The sequence below is a fragment of the Sorex araneus genome, chromosome X, assembly GCF_027595985.1.
Source record: "Sorex araneus isolate mSorAra2 chromosome X, mSorAra2.pri, whole genome shotgun sequence".
NCBI classification, from domain to species: domain Eukaryota; kingdom Metazoa; phylum Chordata; class Mammalia; order Eulipotyphla; family Soricidae; genus Sorex; species Sorex araneus.
Window position 1 is genome coordinate 334,624,162 of NC_073313.1, and position 24,574 is coordinate 334,648,735.

Sequence of the window (24,574 nt, forward strand, 5' to 3'; positions counted from 1 at the left end):
GCTATTTCTTGAACACACTAGTATTTACTATTGTACTGTTCTGTCTGGCTGTAATGCTTATCTATCAGAAATCCAAATGACTCCATTTCCATTTCATTTGGATCATTTCTTCTTCTTCCCAGTAAATATTACTATCCAACACTATGTAAAAAATTTTGGTTCTCTTATCATCTATTATGTCCACTTAAATATTAGCTCTGTAAATTAAAGTGATACATTAATTGTGTTAATTTTGTTAATGCCTATAAATTGCATAGTATGTGACAGGTGCTTTTTAAAAATGTGTGCAATCAAACCACAATGCCCAAAGGAAAGGACGGGAAGAAGAGAGAAAGAGAGAGAGAGAGAGAGAGAGAGACAGAGACAGAGACAGATAGAGACAGAAACAGAGAAAGAAAAGAAAAGAAAAGCACCTGCCATAGAGGCAGGCTGGAGGTGGGGGGTGGGTAGAGAGCTGATGGCAGGTAAACTGGGGACACTGGTACTGGGAAACGTACACTGATGGAGGGAATGGAGGGATGGGTGAAACATAATCAGTTGAAACCTGTTTGACTGAACAGCTTTGTAACGGTCCATCTCATAGTGATTCAATAAAAAAAAATTTTTTTAATGTGTCAATCACTGGGCTGAAGCCATAGCACAGTGGGTAGGGTGTTTGCCTTGCATGCGGCTGACCCGTGTTCAATTCCTCCACCCCTCTCAGAGAGCCCGGCAAGCTACTGAGAATATCTCGCCCCCATGGCAGAGCCTGGCAAGCTACCCGTGGCGTATTCTATATACCAAAAACAGTAACAAAAAGTCTTACAATGGAGACATTACTGGCGCCCTGCTCGAGCAAATCGATGACCAACGGGATGACAGTGGTACAGTCATACAGTGATAGTCAATCACTAAGGAATAATATATTTAATATATTGTTTTAGTGTTTTTCACATAGTCTTTATAGAACTTAATATTCCTTATAGAGCTTTCTTATATACAGACTTTCTTCCCCATAGATTATATACCCTAAGTACAATTTTTTTCTATATCTGAAACACTTATATAGTAGGTACACAAATAATTTTTGTAAAAGTTTAAATAAATATGCTTACTGTATTTTGCAACAATGAGAACATACTTATGAACAAAGAAAGCTAAGAATGCCAGCTTTGTAATGTCATCTCTGATGAAAACAAGAACAAACTGCAACACCTTCAAGACCTGATTCCTTTTTGTCCTTTTTTCGGCATAAAGGTTTCCATGTGTAAGGGAAAGTTTTCTGGAAACAGTAGCTTAGGAAAATACATAACATGTAGCTGTTATAATTGCCATGTTTATGCTGAGCTCTGGATTTAGCTGGCTTGAAGCAATTCTGGTAAAAATAAACTTTCAGTGCGTTTTCGGCGATCAGTGCTTCCAATAAGCTCTGTCAACATGACCTTTAGTGGTACCAGAGTTTCTCCTTGACTAAGTATTTAACTGGATGTTCAACCCCTATGGCTTCCTGTCTGTTTTTCCTTTTCCCTCAGCAATTTTAATACTGGAGCAGCAACAAAATACACAAGCTTCCATGGGGAAGATTCCTACCATAATTTGAAAGGTGCCTGCCATAAGAAAATTGAGATGGTGAAGAATAGCAACATATATTACATGTTTTCTATATATAGATGTATATAAATGAATCTCTGTTGAACAATGAACTATAGTCCATCTCACATTTTCTTTCTTAGAAAAATTTTAGCCTCCATTGTAAACCAAGTAGAATTTTTTAAAAATAACCATTTATTCTTTATAATAACACTTACAAGAAAAATTCTAATTCTTATTAAACAAATTAAAGTCATTCAAAAGTGCTAATAACTCTCATTTTAGTTTTGTATTCATTCTTGGAAGCTCTTAATTAAATAATTCTTTTAATCACTAAAAGTATTGATCTTACTATAATAAGATATCATTAGAAATTTGAAAGTAATAATATCAATACACTATGACATACAATAAATTTTGTTTGAGGTACCTTTATAGGTAATTTGAAATAATCTATAGTAACATCGTGAATGTAAAAGTCATCTGGCAGCTGACCTAATTACATAGGTACAAACCAATATTTTGTGTGCAATATCTAACTTTTCCTTTATTAACTTTTTTTTGGGGGGGGTGTTGGTTTGGGGGCCACACCCAGCCGTGCTCAGGGCTTACTCCTGGTTGCATGCTCAGGGATCACCCTTGATGGGAATTGGGCGGCCATATTCAGTGCCAGAGATTATACTCGGGTGAGCCACTGCTTGGTTTACTATCTCCTTTACCTGCCCCCCCAACCTCCAACTTGCACTTTTCTGATTAAAGTATAACTGAAAAAAAATTACAAAAGATTTAAAATCTATAATGTGGACCCAGATGATAGCTAGTCCTTACAAGTGCTAGGCTGAGTTCAATCTGAAGCACTGATGATAAGAGTCCTGGTAGCCCCACGTACAAATAGACCCAAACAGCAGCCCATTTTCTGAATGAAGCCTTGTCAGACCCACATAGTTAAGCCAAATATAGCTGGGAGTAGCACCTTGGCTCCCTAAACACCACACAGGAGCTTAAATTAATTAAGACTAATTAATTAAAATAAAAGGACAAATGAATCTCGGAGGAGAGCAGCACGCTGCAGAGATGCCTCCCCAACCCACCCAGGCTGATATCACCAAGTCACCTCGGAGGGAGGCAGGTGTGTCCCTCCACTTGCCCCAAAAAAATCCAGGCAGCTGCAAACCTCCAGAACCCAATCACCACCACACTCACAGCTGATCCTCACAGGCTCACCCAGAATGCCCCATGCATGGATTGAATCCACTGAAGAACCCAGGTATGTGGGACTTGTGACTGCAATCTTCACGCTTCTGGAGTCCGGAATGGGCCCCTCTGTTGAGTACACTAAATTGGCCTTGTGCCACCCCATGGAGCTTAAAGTTTATTGAGCCACTCCCACAACAGTGCAACTGAGGCACACCCAATTCCATCAAGCACTAATAATCCTACATTGCTTTTCTCTTTCCTTTATGTAATTGCATGGTTTATTTAGCAATGTCCTTTCTGTGTAGACACAGGAAGACATTGATGCTATGCTATGTAACATGGGAGTTATTTGACCCCAAAATAATATTTACTCCTGGGTATCCACTCTAAGAGCAGAGTCCTGACGAGGGACTGGATAGACCCAGGGCAAGCTGTGAACTACCCTGGCATCGAAATGGGCCAGGCCAAGCACCACAATACTTAACTACAAGTTAAGAGCATGGTCATGGACAAACATTGCCATGACCCAAAAAGAAATAACTGAATAAGGACCTTGTTGGAGTTAAGAAAAACTAACCTGACCTGAGGACTATGGTCTGGAATACATAGTGAGATGTCCCCAGAAAGAGCCAGCCTTTAAGCTTAATATATCTCTTACTGTGTTCATACGAAATGACATTGCTAGAAATATTATAAGAAGTAACTTTACAATTACTATTTAAATGGATTACTAGCTAAGGAAAGGAGAAAGCAATACACACTGAATGTAATCCCCTCCTTGAGCAGAACTCCTAGTAATCTGGAGTGCTGAATCCTCAAATGAGATTTTGTCCTTGAGTTAAACTCCTGGAGGAGAGGCTTTACCTCTCTTTCTGTTATGATAACATTCAACCCCACCTTTGTGTCCCAAACCTTCATGATTTCTATATAACTATACTGTAAGGAGAAGAGTTGTTGAAGATGCTGAGGACTAGATGCTAGTCCAGACTAGATGTTGGGGACGAGACGCTGAAGATGCTGGAATTAGATGTTGGAGATGAGAAAGTCAGGACTAGACGTTGGGCACTAGATGTTGAAGATGATGAGAATGAGATGCTGAAGACGCTGGGGACTAGATGCTGAAGACTAGATGCTGAGGACTGGAAGTAGAGGACTTTGAGGTCTGCAAAGAGACTAGGATGACGGAACTCTGATGACTGAGACTATGACCAAAACAACAACTATGATTGTGCTGTAAGAGGAGAGAGAGGGGAGGAGAGAGAAATAAACTGACTACCAACCAGTCTGGGGCCCGGCTCCTGTTCCGGTCCTTCACTCATCCAGCTGCTGCCGCCATCATCCACCCTGGAGAGGCAGCTCTCAGCCACCTAACACTCAAGTCCCGCGCGCAGGCCCATCCACCCTCTTTTCCTTTGAAATGTACACCCCTCCACCCATTTCCCTACACTTCCACTTTCTTGGCAGTCATGTCCACGAACTGCCTCTAGGTGCCATTTAAGCACTTTTACCACCATGATCCAGACTCACAAATGAATCTCGAAGAGAGCAGCATGCTGCAGAAATGCTTCCAGACTAAAGTCACCATCAGTTAAAAGAATTTTTCTTTTCACGCCAGTTCTAGTGCCCTATGAACAAATTTTAGAATTCTAGGTGCGCAGCCACAAAATTTCATTTAATTATGCCACTGATATACCAAGAGTAGCACACCGCATTTGCTGAGTGTAAGGTAGAAGACAACCAATCTTGACTTAAAAAAATATACATATACATTTTCACACACTTTCCTCTAAGAAAACCTCTTTTTAAAAATGATTTTTTATTGAATCACTATGAGACAGACCCTTACAAAGCTGTTCATGATTGGATGAATAGTATTCCATACAGTATTCCAACACCCATCCCTTCACCAGTGTGCATTTCCCAGCACCAGTGTCCCCAGGTTCCTTCCCATCACCCTCATCCCCACCCCCTGCCTGACTCTCTATGGCAGATGCTTCTCTTCTCTGTCTCTATCTCTATCTCTCTGTCTATCTCTGTCTCTGTCTCTGTCTCTGTCTCTCTCTCTGTCTGTCTCTCTCTCTCTCTCTCTCTCTCTCTCTCTCTCTCTCTCTCTCTCTCTCTCTCTGCTTTTGGGCATTGTGGTTTGCACAATTGATACTGAAAGGTTATCAAGAATATCCCTTATCTACTTTTAACTCTCAGATCTTGTCCAGCGTGATCATTCTCAGGTATTATTGTCATACTGGTCTCTTCTCTATTTTACCTACCCTCAGCCACACACATACTTGTGGTTAGTTCCAACCACTAACCAGTCCTCAAAACTCTGTTTTCCCTAGCCATGGATATTAATCTTCTACTACATATGCTTTTTATATACCACAAATGAATGCAGTGATTCTATATCGGTCCCTCTCCTTCTGACATGTTCAGTCAGCATGATACTCTCCATGTCCATCCATTTATAGGCAAATTTAATGACTTGATTTTTTAAGAATCAGGGACACTGTCTCGTTTTCCAAGGCATCAAAAATGAGATGGGCCGGACACGTAATGCAATTCAGAGATGACCACTGGACTAGAGCTGTTACCAACTAGATTCCACGGGACACCAAAAGACCGTGTGGTTGCCCACCAACGAAATGATTAGACTTCTGCGTCAAAACCCTGAATGAAGAGTTTGAGGCTCTTCCTGTTCCTGGAGCAAGCAGATATCATTGGGCTACACTAGCCCGAGACAGGGACAAATGGAGGCGTTTACTGGCACCCTCTTGAGCAAATCGAAGATCAATGGGATAACAAGTGATACAAGTGATATGGGCCATAGTTTCTTTATCCAATCATCTGTTTTTGGGCACTCAGGTTGATGGGTAGCTTTTTGGATCAGCTTTAGTCGATTAAAAGATATATTTTAATAGTCAAATAAAATAAATAAATAAATAAAAGATGCATTGTGATTATCTAATGCACATATTTATTGGACAAGGATTTCCACTCTATAGTTATTTAACACACTAGTAGATACTGTGTACATCACTTTTTTTGGTACATTAAGACATTTAAATTCTATTCCATTTGAATATTTCAATTCTCAAAAGCATTCTATGAATCAAACTACAAACCATGTTATTTCATAATTTAGAAACAATTCCATACTATGTAAACTAGAAACATTTCTACAGTACTATAAGGTCTGGTTACCTTAAAAGTTGTGGTACCATAGAGCTTGGTGGTATGAACTGTCTCTGGAAGTACATTAGTGATATTGGTGATAAATTCTTCCAAGTATTTACAGGATTTCTCCAAGTGTGTTGTATTGATAATAATCTGCACAAGCTAGAAAACAAAAGCATACAAAAGAGTCATTGACAAGACATCCCAGGTTGAATATGAATATTAATCTCCTGGTCAAGAAAAACACAATGACAAGCCATCTTTACTCTACAAAGGGTACTGTCAAAGCCCAGGCTTAGTTATTGTATCCCTGATCTCCCAAACCATTTTGTATTTCCCACAATTATCAGAGCATCTGTCACTCTATTTAAAGCATATCTTCTGTCTTTGTTCTTTTAAAAAAATGGGAAAAAAATCAAAACTGCTTTGTTTAATTAGCCAAGTGTTTGTGGTAAATAATTACCAAATGAATTAAACTTCCACATAAATAAAAAAGAATAACTGAAATAAGAAGAATAAGCTTCAAAACTATGCTTGATGATTAGATATTGATTGCAGTATATAAGTTGCAGTATTACATTAGCTCATGGAAAAAAAGAACACAGGCACAAATATCAGAGAAACCAGGGAATTAACTGCTTATAAATTCTTGAGTTTGAAATTACTTAATTTTCCTAAGTTATTTCTTAAATCTATAAAATGTTAACAATAATTTCTAAATCACAGTGAGTCTGTTATTAACTCTAGCTCTCCATATTTTGATTCTGCTCTATGTAAAAAAATAAAACAAATAAGGAGTGATGCCTGCAATTTATTTTAACCATATAAGTTCATTTCCCAGAATCTAAAATTTAAAATAAAGACAATGGAGTGGAATCATACATTTCCTTTTACTCTCTTTTACCCCCCTCTCTTTAAATTTTCCTTTTCACAAGAATATGCCTAGTGGTAGGGCTGTTGCAAACAACAGGCATTTGGGTAAGTAAGGCTATAGATGAATTAAATAATTTTTTAGTCTAGTGAGATCCTGAGCTAGGAGAGAATAGATAGATAATATGAAGGGATAAGAAATTAGAAATAAAGATAAAGGGAGGCATTACATATTTCAAAATTGAATGCTATTACAAAATAATTATTAAGAGTTGGTATTATATACAGTAGGTATATGGCAGAGCCTGGCAAGCTACCCATAGTATATTTGATATGCCAAAAACAGTAACAATAATGGGCCTCATTCCCCTGACCCTGAAAGAGACCCCAATACGGCAGTGTTGGGAAGGATGAGTAAGGAGAGGCTGCTAAAACAGTTTGATGTTCTTCATGTTCCTGGAGCGAGCAGATGCTATTGGATTATAGTAGCACTCGGCAGGGATGAATGGAGACGTTACGGGCGCCCACTCGAGCAAATCGATGAGCAACGGGACAAGTGATACAAGTGATATACTAGGTATGACTATCATGCTTTGGGATAGTAAAGAAAAATATTACTAGAACTATAATCAAAAATTATATTCTTACCACCCCAATTGTACTCTGTATAGGGTTAAAAAATAATAATTCGTTCTAAAATAATGCATGTCAATTCAGTGACATTCATAGATACCATAGTAATGGGTTGGACTAAGGAAAAAGGTATTTCCTACTCCACTAAAAATCAGCTAGAATACCTGAGGAAAACAGCTACTTCTAAAACAAAGTGATAAAGCACAGAATCCAGAGATGCAATTTCAACAAATAGGACAACTTGGGTCGAGGTATCCATAGCATTGCTACTACTCACCAAATAAGTTTACATTAATCGGGAAGCCCTTTCCATCAATTCCACAATTAAAATCTGGAGACTCTGAATTTCGGACACAAAATTCAGTTCCCTGTCTCCCATAAAATTACCCAAAAACAATCAGTCTTTAATTTTAGAGCATTCTAGGAATAACTGCTCAATGAGCAATTTACCACTTCTCCTTTCAACCTCTCTCAGAGGATAGAATTTGTTTTTTAATTTTTTTTAATTGTCTTAATTAAATCACTCTGGGGGGATGGCAACTGGCAAGGTTGTCGTGATGTTCAAGTCAGAAAAGTAAGATAGTTAATTTGGAGAACTGAAGACTTTCTATTTTAAAATCAGCATTACCGACAGGGAACACATTCTATCAAAAGAAATCCTAATAATAAGGAGAAATTGTGTCATGTTATAGAAATAAAAAACAGTGGCAGTCAACGAGAAAATTGTCCTGTTTTGCAGGATATTGGCAGTTAAAAAAAAAAAAAAAAGGAGGCGTTTCACTGGGTACAGTAGTAATTTACCATGACTTTTTAAAGATCTGTCAACACAAAAGATCACCATGAATTGCACCAATTGGCTGTCAGTCACTTTTGAAATGTTTCATTGCTGTGCATAGAATAGACTATTAAAACACTCTAGGATTACAGTAGATACCATGTCATTTTCAGAAGGAATATTGTCTGTTAATGAGGTCTAAGTGATCTCTACTCCTGAATGACAGCTAACCAAAATCCTTATAAAGGCATTTACAAATGTAAAGCCAGATGCTTTGGGGGTAATTTTGAACTTACTGATGAAATGAAGCAATTTCAGGTATCAACTTCCATCAGAGTTTGAGCGCCTTTGATATATTTAACCCCTACTTCCCATTCTTCTTGCAAAAAAAAAAAATCACCGCAGCAATCACAACTGTCCTTAATATGGTTTCAAGGACGTAAAGCTGACAGAGATGGGATTATAGGTTACCTCTTATGTAAAGTTCTATAAAAACTGCCTAAAAAAGAAAACACTATTAAACAAACCATCACCTTTCTTACAATGAGATGACAGAAGACATTTGAGTTAAATGTTTTGAAGAAGCAGAATTTTTCTTTTTTCCTGTGCTTCCTTATTAGTGAAAATCTAACGAGGAAGGTACAGTACATTATGGACAACCCTTCTCTGATCCTTCTCCAGACCCCAGAAGAAACATAATCATGATGGCACATAAATGCTTTGTTCTTGATAAACTACAGAAGAAAAAAATGTCTTCCATATCTTCAGTCCTTTCAAACTAAGACCTAACTTGCAAGGAGGTTTCCATTGCCTACTATAAACCAAGTCCTCTTACATTAGAATTGATCTTAGCTTATTTTTTAAAGAGAGAGAATTTAGTTCAGGGAAACTCCAAGAAACCAACACAAAGCAAGAAAATGAGAAGTCACACTCCTTGCAATCCTACCCATCAATACAACTCAACTGCTGGACCAGCAAGAAGATAAAAAAAAAAAAATTAAATAGCATCCTGCAATCTCATTCATAAAAATACTGCATTTCACAACATGGTTGTCATATATTTAAAGCCCGTCCCCCCCACCCCCAAAATAAAGTGACTTGTAACTATTAAGTGAAGCTTTAAAAAAACTGTGCTGGTATCACTTAAATACAGCAACAATTATATGGTGGCAACATTTATGCAGTGAAACACCTTAAGCTTTCTATAAGATTTCATGAAATTTGATCTCTGTTTCACTCAGGGTACTTCCCCCTGACAAATAAGTTTGAATACTCATTTTATACCATGTTCAAGACAAACACTGAAAATACTTGAAATTCCGGGTTCTCAATTCATGTTTCATACAAAGAAAATATTTAAATATAAAATGCTTCAATATAACATTAGCAATGACATTGCTCTTAGTAATGAGGTGCTGCACACATTCTCCACACTCTCGGACGAGCCTCACTCATGAAGAAACCAGTAGAGGAACCCAGGTGTGTGGGACCCGTGACTGAGATCTCCAAGCCTCCTCAGATTGGGACTGGGCCTCCTCCACCCAGATCCCTAGTTTTCCAGTAGCTTGGCAGCCACACCCACAAATTCCTCCCCAGCGCCATGTAATCTCATCAACAGCCAAGATCCAGAGACTATAAAACAAAGCTCCCAGAAGAGAGCGACAAAATTTTTCCTGGAGCTGGCGTGGCCACATTTGTGGCTAGAGTTGGAAAATAATAGGAAAAAGCCATATGATCATCAATCTCAATTACACTAAACACAAAGGGTTAATGTGAACAGTTAGTCATTTAAACAGGCTTCCTAAGGCACAATTATAATTGTAAATAAATAAATATCAAAACTGCTATCAGTAGCAAGAACTTTGCAACTCTGTTTTTACCATAAAAGGTACTTATTGTTAAGTACCACTTACCTACTTACTCTTTAAAAAGAATAAACTCATTAAAAAGAATAAAAAGAATAACTTCTCTTTCTTCAGTTAAGAACGTCTATGTACCATGAATATATACTATGTATATAACATACAACTATATACAATTCATACAGACAGAAAACATTCTTGGCGTTGCCCCATGGACTAAAGAAAGCATAGGGTACAATATCAGGTGATAAAAACCACTGGGAATAGAGTTACTTGGTGATGGTAGGTCCCAGCCATTCTGAAACAGACAGGGTAGTGAGTGAAGGAAGACCTCTAAGAAAATGAGATCCAAAGAGGGACATAAAGTGAAGGCATAATATTTCTATCAACTGTAATAGTTAAATTCTTTTTAATTCAATTTATATTTTAAGGCTTCTTTCTTCACTAGAAAGCAAGGGTCCCTCGTTTTTTTAGATGATGATTTTAAAAGATGAAGAAAATTCACCTTAAAATTTTCTATCAACATAGCAAAATTTCACTTTCACTGTCACTGTGACTGTCATCCTGTTGCTCATCAATTTGCTTGAGTGGGCACCAGTAATGTCTCTATGTGAGACTTGTCACTGTTTCTGACATATCGAATACGCCATGGGTAGCTTGCCAGGCTCTGCCATGCAGGCGAGATACTCTCGGTAGCTTGCAGGGCTCTCTGAGAGGGGCGGAGGAATCAAACCCGGATCAGCCACATTCAAGGCAAATGCCCTACCCACTGTGCTATCACTCCAGCCCCCACAAACTACTGGTTATTATGAACGTAAGCAAAGCTATAATATATTTTTACAATCTTAAAATTGGATAATGATATCAATATGGTACCAAAGAAGTTTTTAATAAACATAAATAGTAATATAAATACTGAAATATCAAAATATAACAAAAACCCTATTGCTGAGAACTATTACTGATATGGATTGATTAGTTCTCCAACAAAATATACCTTAAGAAAACATATTCTTGGGATCAAACAAATAGTATAGTTGGTAGGACATTTGCCTTGTTGACTGGGGTTTAACCCCCACCACCCCATATAGGACTCCAAGAGTGATTCCTGAGAACAGAGCCAGGAGCAAGCCCTAAACACAGTCAGGTGTGACCCCCCAAACAACAAAAACATACATACACACACTCACTCACACACACACACACACACACACGTACAATCATGCTAGCTAGTTTCTCCTTCATGTCAAGTGGCCAAAGCAGACACTTAATGCTATGAAATAATCACATTATCTAACACAAACCAGCTGTCTTTCCCATATGCCTAGAGATACCTTCTCTTTCCTTCAACCCCAACACTTGCTATTCACCCCTACTTTGAGCTACTTGCCTTTCTTTTACTGGGAAAACTGAGTTGCTGGTACTTGCCACCACACCCAAATCCAACCACCACTGTCTGCATCCCCATCCTCTGATTCCCATCTTTTACCAGAGGGAAACTTCACACTAACTAAAATCAATCCCTTTAGCTGTGCAGGAGACTCTGAACTCTCTCTCTGCTACTCCAGGACACCCCTCCAGGGATTTTCCCCCTTTCTCGTACATCATCAACTCTTTACTGTCTGTTGCATCATTCTCATCAGAAATAACATGCGTGACTTCTCCTATTAAAAAAATACTAGAACCTTCGCTTTGGCCACCTCCCCTTTTAGTTGCTGTCTCGTTTCCTTGCTTCTTTCGCTTAGTAACAAAATTCCCCTCAGGAAAGTGTGATGATTTTACACTTCAAATCTGATCACTCTTCCAGGAAATCTCACAGAACAATTTTCACTGGTCCCTAACTGGTCGTTCTGATGACTTACGTCCTATAGTTCACTCTCAACATCACATTAAAAGCCTTTTAAAATATGTCATCTCAAGTTACTAATCAAAATCCTACGATGGCTTCCCGTTTTACTCAAAAGAAAAAGCAAACATTTTACAATGGCCAACCACAAACCACTGCGCCTCTTTAGCTTAATTTTCTTTTTCTTCCCTTTGCTCTCTCTGCTCTGGCTACCTTTACTTCTTTCTTATTCCCTCAACTTATCAAAAGCTTAACTGCTTTTAGACCTTTGCTCTAGTTATAACCTTTGCCAATAATGATCCTTACCTTTCAATGACAACTCAGCATCATTAAAGTGCTGACTTGCCACTTTATTTTATTTGTACAGGTGCCACCCTAAGGGATGCAGGAGGTAGGGCTGGGTAGGTATGTGAGGCGTCATTCCCAGAATGGCTTCACATGGTGGTACGGGCCTGAGGGGTCAGTACAAGGTTTGGTGATTTGATGCTGCTGGATCCTCCGACCACACCAAACAGTGCCGCTGTGGTGGGGGGGGGCGGGGGTGAGGCACGTGGTGGGTTCAGGGAATGGAACTCAGGTCCCAACACATGCTTGGTATGTGCTCTCACCACCTGCATAACCTGCCCAGCCCTGCTGTTCCTTTGTGCAAAGACCAACCATGACATTCTTCTACCACTCTCTGACTTCCTCTGCTCAGGCTCTTCTTCTCTCCACAGCATTCACCAATTTTTATCATTTCTAGGACTAGCGTATCCTAGTGTGTATTGTTTTCTGTCACTATCAAAAAACTAAGCATCGATTTCTTTTGTTGTTCGCTTATCCTTGGGGATTAGATCAATGTCTGTCACATCAAAGGTACTCACTAAATACTGCAAGGTTAGTAACAGAGAAATCACGTATCTTACCAGAATATCTTTTTAAATCTTTTGCCTTCTTTTCATTGGAAATATCCATTTCTGCACTATGGCTATATGCATGTTAATCACTGATCACCTGCCCCAAACGTACAGTCTCCTTTCTCACTCCTTCTCCTAAGTGTTGGGGGTCAAACCTAATGCCTCCAAACCACATCCTCGGCCCCCAGAACTCTTTTTCTACCACCAGGTGCTCTGCATTAAGCATTGACTACATTCTAGTCACTTTTCTAAATATTTTCCTCTTCCGTGAATCCTCAGAACCCTAAGAAATACATGCTATTTATTTTCCCATTTTACACAGAAAATCAAGTACATTTTCGAAGGAGTACAATTATTATAAGAAAGGGGACTACTGGAACAGAGAGAGTTTGCTTTAGAATAAACAGTCTTGGGGCTAGAGTGATAGTACAGGGATTAAGGCACTTTCATTGCAGATAGCTGACTCCTGTTTGATCTGGTGCCATTTATGATCTCCTGGGCACTTTTAGGGGTCACTTCTGAGCAGAGTCAGGAATAGCCCCTGAGACTGGCTGGGTGTGCCCTCCCCCCATTTTTTTTAAATGGCTACTTAAATAGAATAAACATGACACAATTGCTGTTCTTCCCATGCATGTGGAAGAAGTAGTGTGAGGGAAACACTTGTACATAAAGATTGAATCAGTGAGTCTTGATGCCTAAACAAGGCATTACTCAAGCTCCAATAGGTCCTACAACTGAAAGGTACTGAACTGGCTCAATTTGGGAGAGAGGAGGGGAGAGGAGGGGAGGGGAGGGGAGTGGAGGGGAGGAGAGAGGAGGAGAGGAGAGGAGAGGAGAGGAGAGGAGAGGAGAGGAGAGGAGAGGAGACGAGACGAGACGAGACGAGAGGAGATGAGAGGAGATGAGAGGAAAGAAATAAAAGATGGAGAGAGAAAGAAAAGGAGAGAAAGAAAAAAGAGAGAGAGAGAAAAAGAAAGAAAGAAAGAAAGAAAGAAAGAAAGAAAGAAAGAAAGAAAGAAAGAAAGAAAGAAAGAAAGAAAGAAAGAAAGAAAGAAAGAAAGAAAGAAAGAAAGAAAGAAAGAAAGAAAGAAGGAAAGAAAGGCAAGAAAGTCTGTGTAAAGAGAGAAAAAGAGATAGAGAACAGAGCACATGAACAGAAGGCAAGATTAGATACCATGTAACCTCAAAATAAGATAGTTAGATAAACATTAGCTCATAAGAACTTAAGGCCTAAAAGAATGGTCTGATATACTGAAATTGTTTTCTGTGAAATTTGTGTGTTTATACTACTTCTATTCTTTGAGTGTTTATCTGCTGCTTCTCACAAAACCACCTCTAACTAGAAGAATTTCTATGCTACTTGGAACTACCTGTTTACAACACTTTGTCATGATGAAATAATTAAATCGATGTGGAGGGCAGTGCATTAGTGTAAATGTGATGAACCGTGAGAAAAGCAACTTAGACTGACGTACCATTCTATCATTTTGCTGGCTGTATAACCTTGGGCAATCTCTCTGAACTTTAATTATGCCTCTATAAAATGGGAGTAATAACACATGCCCAGCCTGCTTCAAATATTATTGTACTAAATGAGATGGTCTTTGTAATTGGAATTTGAGTTGTTCCACAAACATTGCCTATTATGATGATGATTCTTGATGTGAACTCACTTTAGTTATCTGTAAAGAAATTATATCATCTCTTTCCACAAGTGAGTAATACAGTTATTCAAAGATTGACAATGAAAGGGGAAAAAAATCACTCAGGGTGTGTGCATCTATCTATGCAAACAGTACTAGAATAGCCACAATAAACAAGAAGTATATGGATGATTCCTTCACTCATATGCAAAAATACTGATAACAAAAGTACATTTGTCTCAAAGAACACAATGACTTAGGAATAATATTTAGCATTCACTGAAAGAGAACCGAGAATAAATACATAGTCATCCTTTGAGTAAGTTCTTATTGCCTCTATCTTTCACTGATTGGCAGATACCCTTGGAGAGGGCAATGAAGTCCTCAAAACCAAGGTCCTTTCTGAAGATGTCACAGGAAATAAGTGGCACTGCCACAAATAAACTTGAGTATTCTGAGACCAATGTTGTTCCTGCTAGATGTTCCTGTTTTTTTACTTATTTAAAATGACTTTTTCAGATGTTGCTGAACTGAATAATGTATATCTAGTTAGAATATAGAGATATTTCACAGAATAAATAATGAACTGACTGCCCTCTCTGAGATTCAGAGATGAACAGATAATAGTACAATCTAGCAAAACTGGAGGACTTCCTAATTTTCACTCCAACTTTCGTTTTTTATTTTACTTTATTTTATTGACTTTTAAAGACAAGCAATTTATTCATAAAGTAAATCACCAGGAAAAATGGTCGGGGGAAGGTCCCTTTGACAGCACTAGCATGGCTCTCTGGACTGGTGATTGCTTTGTACTACTTGTGTTGGTTACCTGCTAGGTATGGGAAGTTTCTTATTTCAAAGGAGATGGAGCTGTGAAAAAGGAATATTGAAATTTACTACAGTAAGAGAAACATAGTCTGCTTTACAGAAAGCCCCATGGGCAAAACAGTGGATACAAAATATAAACAGAAAATGAGTTCTTCTAAAATACTGTGGATTTGTTAGAGGGAAAAAATACTGTCAATTTTCCTCTAATTTCAAAAATACAGAAGTTTCTGCAGAATAGCGAAACCTACTGATCGTCCTGATCCTCACCATCGTCACTATTAGCAACCACGGGAACTACTGATGCTCATGAGGCTGCCCCTCTGGATCATCTGTTGGGTAAACGGCATCAAATATTTTATAGGACCCACTCTTGGTGATGCCCAGTCTGCTGATGTAGAACTGAGAGCTTGATGCCCAGGTCCAGCAGTGCCCCGGGAGCACCAGGGTCACAGCTGACATTGCTCCTGGGGCCACAAGGTACCAGGGATGGACTGCAGGGCTTTGGACATGCCAAGCATCTACTCCATCACATTGAGCATTTTCTCTAAAAAACTTTATTATTGAATCACTGTGAGACAGACTCTTACAAGGCTGTTCATGATTAGGTTTCGGTCATACAGAATTCCAATACCCATCCCTCCACCAGTGTATCAGGTTCCAGTTTCCCTCCTATCGCCACCACCCCAGCCTCTATGGCAATCTCTCTCTGTCTCTGTCTCTGTCTCTCTGTCTCTCTCTGTCTCTCTGTCTCTCTCTGTCTCTCTCTCTCTCTCTCTCTCCCTCACCCCTCTCTCTCTCCCGACTATGAAAAGAAGTTGGCAGTTAGCTTATTCCCAAGCACATAAAGGTAATACCTAATATTTCTATGTCAGGAAGCAGAAAGCTTTGCAAAATGAAGAGATCTGTCCTTAATAATGTGAAATGTTATTTTCAATTTTGAAAAAGAAAGTTCTTATAAGAACTCAATTACTGCCAATGGCCTACATTATAATATAGTATTTTAAAATTTTAATGCAGACAAAGAGAAAATTACTCCAAGATCAGCAATATACGTTCATCTGGTGTCCAGCTGTCTTTAACTATGGGTCAGTATCATTAACCATTTGCAAAATTTCACCATAATCCTTGACAGTGTATATCTAAAAATGTTAAATTTTCCTTGAGTAACTGACTTTCAAACTACACCGGCTCTATAGGTAAAACAGATGGTCACCAGCCTTTCTCTTTCCTTGTGAAAAAATTCCTCTAAGCTCTCACTTTTGGCACTATAATTTTAAAAAAAAAGTAAGGCTAAGATTCCCACAAAATTCTGGGTTTATAAGAGAAAGGAAACTTCCACCTCGCTACATTTTAGAACATCATGCCAATGATCAAATCTTTCATTTGTCAAGATACTGTTCTCAAGATCTCCACAATGGAGATTCACAACTGAATCTCCAGGGCTGTGAAAGCCAATCCACTAAAATTTATGAGTACGCTAGTCTCCCAGATGAAGACTCTGGAGCACCCTCAGGAGAGAGGCAGGTCTAGTGTCTGTGCTGCTGAAGCCCGAGCAGCTGCACCCATGACCTCCAGCTGCTGCCATGCCAGTGGCCAAACTCCACTGCTTCATAACTCATTTCTGCAGAGAGATGCCAAACTGACAAAAATTCAAGGTAGCCTGAGAACTGTGAGGTCTCCGAAGAGTGGGAGCGGGCAGCCTCTCCTCACCCCACCCCTGTATTTCCTGGAGCCCCAGAAGCCAGACTCACACCCCACAGCCACTACCAGGTAGACTCACAGCCCAGCTTCACTAGACCCCAGTGTTCTTGGAATATGTGGCCTCCAAATTCCACAACACTGACATCCCAGTAGGAGCACACCAAATTGATGGGAAAGTAATGTAGAAAGCAACTAAGCTCAACAAACGAAAACAATAACAGAAAGTTCAACTAGCGACAACAGCTTATTAAACTCTCAGATAAGAGTTTAAAGTCCCCATAGTGAGATATAACAGTTTTCACAAATTTTATTTTACTGAAGTAGTTTTTTTTTTTTTTGCTTTTTTTGGGTCACACCTGGCGATGCACAGGGGTTACTCCTGACTCTGCACTCAGGAATCACCCCTGGCAGTGCTCAGGGGACCATATGGGATGCTGGGAATCGAACCCGGGTCAGCTGCGTGCAAGGCAAATGCCCTACCTGCTGTGCTATCGATCCAGCCCCCTGAAGTAGTTTTTGATAATTCCATGAGCCATTTAGTTGCACAAAGCAATGTAAAATAAAATATGTTGTGCCTGCTAAAGAAACAGGCTTTGGACGTAGTTGGGAAAAAGGAGACAATGGTGGTGGGATTGGTGTTAGAACACTGAATGCCTATATAACTGTATTATAAGCAACTTTGTAAGACACGGTGTATAAATAAATTTTTTAAAGATATGCACAATGTCCTTCCTCTTCTTATGATGTTGCACAAGCTTCCTGAGAAGTGATAAATTGCCATTCTCATATTTTCTCAACCCCAAATTTCCAGAATAATGCACCACTAATATACAAGAGTTACAAAAACAAAAGCGGAAACGAACACTAACCAATGACTATGAATACTAGTATCCTTGCACCCATGATGTATGCTGACAAAATGTGACTTCATATTGTATGTTGTAGTTGAACTAGCATTCAGCTGGATAGGAATTTGAAGCTGATATAGTCTCCATTCCCCCAAATGGCAAGCTATACAAATTTTTCCCCACAACTTCAAAAAAAGGAGGTAAAAAGAGAAAAAGTAGTTAAGTTAGTAAAAACAATGAAAAAGTGACTACAAATACTTTGGTGGCCAAAGGAAAACCGTGACATTTCATGCTGTACTTTCCCCATTAAAAACTCATCCAGAAGAACACGGCACACTGGCATAACATTATAGTTAATTCACAAGCAAGGTCCAGTGCTTTGGGATGTATTTGCATACTGACTTGGCTGTTGCCATTAAAAACAGCTTTACCTCTGTAAGTCCAACATTTTTCCTTTTAATGACATTCTGCAGAGAGTTGCTGAGAGTCCTGGTTAGCAACAGGTTTGTAGATTTACGAATCATGTCATCAACTTCAGTTGAGCTGAAAAAGAAGTGTCAAGTCACTCAAAGCAGGTGGCAAAACTAGTTCTCAAATAAACAAGATACAATGATACCTGCTATAATAATAATACAAATATCATCATATATAGAGAGATAGTTCATAGTTCAAGGGTATGTATTAAGCACAAACAAGGTCATCAATTTGATCCAGTATCATTTCCTCTCACTACCACACACTAAGCAATACCATGTATATTGGTATTGAAGGCCCCCTGAAGGCCCCCAAATAGCATTAGGTGTGGCCCTTGGAGGTCCAGCACTGCAATGCTGGGCACAAGCACCAGGCATCCTAGCCTGGTGTCCAAGTATCACTGGAAATGGTCCCTGGGCCCCTTGGCTTGGAAGGCCTGCCCAAGTAAGTGTATAAATATTAATAATTATTATCAATAGAAGCAAATCACATTTATTGTATATAATAAGTATGTAACAATTAACAAATATCATTAATAGAAGCATTAGAAATATATTAAAATTCACTAAATATTTGCAATAAATGAGTCAATTTTATTCTTTTTTTTTGGGGGGGAGTAGGGGGTTGGACCACACACAGTGGTACTCAGAGCTTACTCCTGGCTCTATGTTCAAGGATCACTCCTGGAAGGGTTCAGCTGGGATCAAACCCAGGTCAGTGTCATCCAAGAAAGTGCATTATCCAGTGTGTTATCTCTCTAGCCCACAAATACTTTTCTTATTATCTATGCTTTCCACATTAGGAAATGTCAGGACAGAGAAATTAATCAACATGGTAAAGTTGAGTATACAGGAGAAGGCTTTATCGAGGCAGTCTAGCACTCACGCCCAGAGTATTAAAACACAGTACTGTGTAAAATTCCTCATCTGAAACCATTATACCTCCACACTTCCAAGTTCCTTTGTAGAATGTTGATATTTTTAATTTATCAAACTAGTGTCTCTAGAGACTTCCCATACAATTAGCTTATAAAAATACCTATCTCACTATTCACAATAACCAGAATCTGGAAACAACCCGAGTGCTGGAGAATAGACACTGGATAAAAAAACTACGGTACACCTATACAATGGAATACTATGAAAACACCAAGAAAAATGAAGTCATGAAATTTGCTTACAAATGGATGAACATAGACTCTGCTCATGGAGAAGCCCGCATTCTCCTGTACTCCCTTGAGCATGTTATTCTCTCTCTCTCTCTCTCTCTCTCTCTCTCTCTCTCTCTCTCTCTCTCTCTCTCACACACACACACACACACACACACACACACACACACACACCCCTTCAAAAATCCTCCAATAAAATCTGTTTCACTTTACAAAAAAAAAGAGAGAGAGAGAGAATGGACATGGAGAGTATCATGCTCAGTGAAATGAGCCAGAGAGATACAGACATAGAATGATTATACTCATTTGTGGGATATTAAAAAAAAAGTAGCATGACACTAATACCTAAGGATAGTAGAAACAAGGGCCAGGAAGATTGGTCCACAGTTGTAAACTTACTATAAGTGGGGGACAGAAGGAGGCAGTTAGGAGAGAAAAGGGACCACTAAGAAAATGATAGTTGGGAATGATGACTGGACAAGGACTCAGTGCTGAAAGTAGGTAAAGGAATATACATGATAACTTCTCAGTACCTATATTGCAAACCATAATGCCCCAAAGCAGGGGGTGGGGTGGGGAGAGAGGAGATGGGACTGGGGGGAGGGAAGAAGTCTGACATAGAGGTGGGGGTGGGTGCAGGAGGGAAACTGAGGATACTGATGGTGGGAAATGTGTACTGATGAAGGGATGGGTGTTGGAACACTGGATGATTGAAATCCAATCATGAACAACTTTGTACCTGTGTAGTATCTTGTAAAGATTCAATAAATAAATAATCAACAAAAAAAACCTATCTCTGTTCTAATACTGACATCTTTCAAATTCCAAAATTAAGTGTTTCAAGCCAGTTTAACTTTGAATATATGTCTAATAATATGTATACAAAAAGCACTGATAGGGAGATGCAGATCAAAACAACAATGAGATATCATCTCACACCACAGAGATTGGCCCACATTCAAAAGAACAAAAGCAATTGGTGTTGGCGTGGAGGTGGGGGAAAACGGACTCTCCTTCACTGCTGGTGGGAATGCCGACTGGTTCAGCCCTTTTGGAAAACACTAAGGACGCTTGTGAAAAAATTAGAAATTGAGCTCCCATTTGACCCAGCAATACCACTTCTGGGAATATACCCCAGAGAGGCAAAAAAGTATAGCGGAAATGACATCTGCACTTGTATGTTCATTGCTGCACTATTTACAATAGCCAAAATCTGGAAAACACCTGAGTTCCCAAGAACAGATGACTGGTTAAAGAAACTCTGGTACATCTACACAATGGAATACTATGTATCTGTAAGAAAAGTAGAAGTCATGAAATTTGCGTATAAGTGAATCAGCATGGAAAGTATCAGGTTAAGTGAAATGAATCAGAAAGAGAGGGACAGACATAGAAAGATTGCACTCATCTGTGGAATATAAAGTAACAGAATGGGAGACTAATACCAAAGAATAGTAGAGATAAGGATCAGGAGGTTTGCGCTACGGCTTGGAACCCAGTCTCACATGCTGGAGGAAAAGGCAGCTCAGACAAAGAAGGGACCACCAAGTAAAGGGTGCTGGGAGAACCCGATCAGGTTGGGAGCTGCGGAAAATAGACTATAGACCGAACATGATGGCCACTCAATACCTCTATTGCAAACCACAATACCCAAAAAGGAGAGAGAGAATAAAAGGGAATGCCCTGCCACAGAGGTGGGGTGAGGAGCAGGAGGGGGCGAGGAGGTGGAAGGGATACTGAGATCATTGGTGGTGGATAATGGGCACTGGTGGAGGGATGGTTACTTGATCATTGTATGACTGAAACACTAACACGAACTTTGTAAGTATGTAACAGTAACTCACTGTGATTCACTAATATTTTTTTTTAAAAAAAGCACTGATAATATGTGACATTTCGCTACAGGAAACTGAACATAAAGACAACTATTCAAAAGCTAATTTTGCAAGCAGAGTTTCAAAAAAAAAAACTACAGTCTTGTAACCAACAGACAGATTAAAACTCTAAAGTTATACATAATTGACAAGTCCCTGAACATATAATTAAGATAGCTTTCTACAAGAAAAATGTTTGTTCTTTTGGGAACAAACATTTCTTCACTGATAAAGATACTTTTTATAATGACAATTTATTAAAAAGATAAAAATAACTTTATAAAGAATTGTGGTAGCTCTTGTCATTGTGAACATGATCACAAATTTAATCTCATTAATTTTTCTCTTTCTATAGAGGCTTGGTATAGTTGAATTAAAAGCCTTACAGTTATAAACATATAAAAAAGCTATATCACATGTTATGTGGAAAAAAAAACAGTAGAAATAAGGAACACATATAGACAAAGAATAGAAGTAAATAAGACAAAAAATAAGAAAGAAGGTCATAATCAAACAGGAAAAGGATGATAGACCAAAATTTATTTGCAGAATACATATAATAATATATTTAATAGACAAGTATAGTTGGTCTACTGCCATTCTCTCCAAAAGTATTTATTCACTGTCATCCCGTTGCTCACTGATTTTCTTGAGCGGGTACCAGTAATGTCTCCATTGTGAGACTTGTAATTACTGTTTTATTAAATTTAAATAATTTATCTAATGAATACATGACAGCACTGTGTAGGTAGCATACCAAGATCACAATGGTGAATCAAAATCTAGGTCCCTAGTCTCAGATAATTATGTTACATGCATAATTATTTCACATCAATTGTGGCAGAAGGTCTGAATCACTATAAAAGGATCAATACGGGTACACAAAATAATCTGGTGCCCCTTTTTATAAATCCTTCTCAAAGTAGCCTGTACTTACTACTTATCTCTAATATGCTTTAAGGTGATATGGCAGAAGTTCCACTTTCAGATATAGTGGAAAAGATCAAGATTGCCATGATCTTCAAATTTATAGGAAAACTGGGTCTAAACCAGTCATTTGTACTTTTATTTGGGGTCAACGTAGCATAATGAACACAAATAATAAATGGTCAAAACTGTATATAGGACAAATGCTTGAGAGGTGAGCAAAAGGCTGCAGCCGCTTTCATATCTAGGGCCAACTGCCCTATCTGAGGACGCAGAGATAAAGGAAGAAACCAGTCATAAGCTAAAAGGCTTTGGGGGGAATGCAGAGAAATTAGCCAAACCTTGGACCATGGCCTGCTATGAGAGATGGGAAGAACTCGCAAACAAAAACAGATACATTGAATCAACAATTATTGTCTCCTCCAAGAATTCTGCTCCATTAGAAATGGTGGGGAGGTGCTGAAGAAATCCTAGTGAGATACTGTAAATTTTGTTAGGAGATTAGGTTCCAGGGAACTGCTGAAATTCAAACCAAGGGAGAGCAAAAACTAACCAAAGTTGAAATCCAGCCCAGTTCAAATCCTGTTAAGATCAGAGATAAACCCATGGATGGAAGCTCTGGAATTTCAGAGTTGGTCTTGAGGACAAAGAAACTTCTACAATCGCAACTGAAATCATAAGTAATTTGAAACTAATTTAAAGTGTGACCTACGGTCAGTTCACTCAAGTAGTGATGAAATTTGAAAGATCTATCAGATAGCGAGGAGCCACAGCAGTAGAATAAATGAGAGAAGAGACATATTTAAGGACATATGGGCAAAATCATCCACAAACCCGATAAAAGATCTACAGAAGTAGATCCAAGATGCCATAGACTCAAGAAGTTCAGCACACTTCAAAGAGAATTAATACATTTAAAACAATACCTAAAAACAAAAAAACTAACTGTAAATGCCAAAGGTAAGAAATTTTAATAGCAACCAGAAAATACAATACACTCAAAGACAATACAGCCAGAACAACAATTAAGAATTGTGCTTTATTTCAGTTCAGAAACAATGAAAGCAGAGAGTAGAATGATGCAGACAGTGGAATGGTACCTTTCGAGTATGGGGGAAGGGAGTACAGTGCACGTGTAATGCTCTATCTTAAGAAAAAAAAATTTTTTAATATACTTTCAACTTTGGGAGATTATAGGAACCCAGGAATTTACCCATTTCTTTGAGGTTGTCTTGTTTCGTGGCATACAGACGTTCAAAGTAGTCTCTGATGATCTTTTGAATTTCTTTGGTTTCTGTTGTGATGTCCCCCTTTTCACCTCTCACCAAAATGGGTTTTGAAGGAATTTTCCTCAATATAGTCAAAGCCATCTACCACAAACCTATGGCAAGCATTATCCTCAATGGGGAAAAACTAGGAGCCTTCTCTCTAAGATCAGGAACAAGACAAGGATGCCCACTCTCTCCACTTCTGTTCAATATAGTATCGTAAGTACTTCCAATAGTGATTAGGCAAGAAAAAGATATTAAGGGCATCCAGATAGGAAATGAAGAAATCAAGCTCTCACTATTCACAGATGATATGATACAATATTTAGAGAACCCTAAAGCCTCTATCAAGAAATCCTAGAAACAATAGACTTGTATAGAAAAGTCATGGGTTATAAAATCAATACCCAAAAGTCGATGGCTTTCCTATACGCAAATAATGAGATAGAAGAAAGTGGCATGAAAAAAGCAATTCCATTCACAATCATGCGTCAGAAAATCAAGTACCTCAGAATCAGTTAACTAAGGAGGTAAAGGACCTGTAGAAAGAAAACTACAAAATGTTAGTTTACAAAATGAAAGAGGACAGGAGGAAATGGAAACATATTCCCTGCTCATGGATTGGGAGAATTAACATTATGAAAATGGCAATACTTCCCAAAGCATTATACAGATTCAATGTGATCCCTATAAGGATATGCATGAAGTTCTTCAAAGAAATGGATCAAACACTCCTGAAATTCATATCGAACAATAACCCCCATGAATAGCTAAAGCAATTCTGGGGAAAAAGAAGATGGGAGGCATCACCTTCCCCAACCTCAAACTCTACTACAAAGTGGTAATAATTAAAACAGCATGGCATTGGAAAAAAGTCAGAGCTGCAGACCAATGGAATAGGGTGGAATATCCTTACACACACCCTCAAATATATGATCATCTAATCTTTGATAAGGAAGCAAGGAATGTGAAGTGGAGCAAGGAAACCGTCTTTAACAAATGGTGCTGGCAAAACTGGACATGC

The 24,574-nt window shown here is 38.7% G+C and overlaps 1 protein-coding gene across 1 annotated transcript in view; it reads right to left on the reverse strand.

The window, feature by feature from the left end:
• Nucleotides 1-24,574, reverse strand: part of EXOC6B (exocyst complex component 6B) — a 565,697-nt gene that overhangs the window by 227,444 nt on the left and 313,679 nt on the right. The window contains exons 16-17 of the mRNA XM_004609116.2: nt 18,271-18,382; nt 5,965-6,099 (exon numbers count right to left, since the gene is read on the reverse strand). Coding sequence (XP_004609173.1) covers nt 5,965-6,099; nt 18,271-18,382 — 247 coding nt within the window. The remainder of the gene's footprint in view (nt 1-5,964; nt 6,100-18,270; nt 18,383-24,574) is intronic.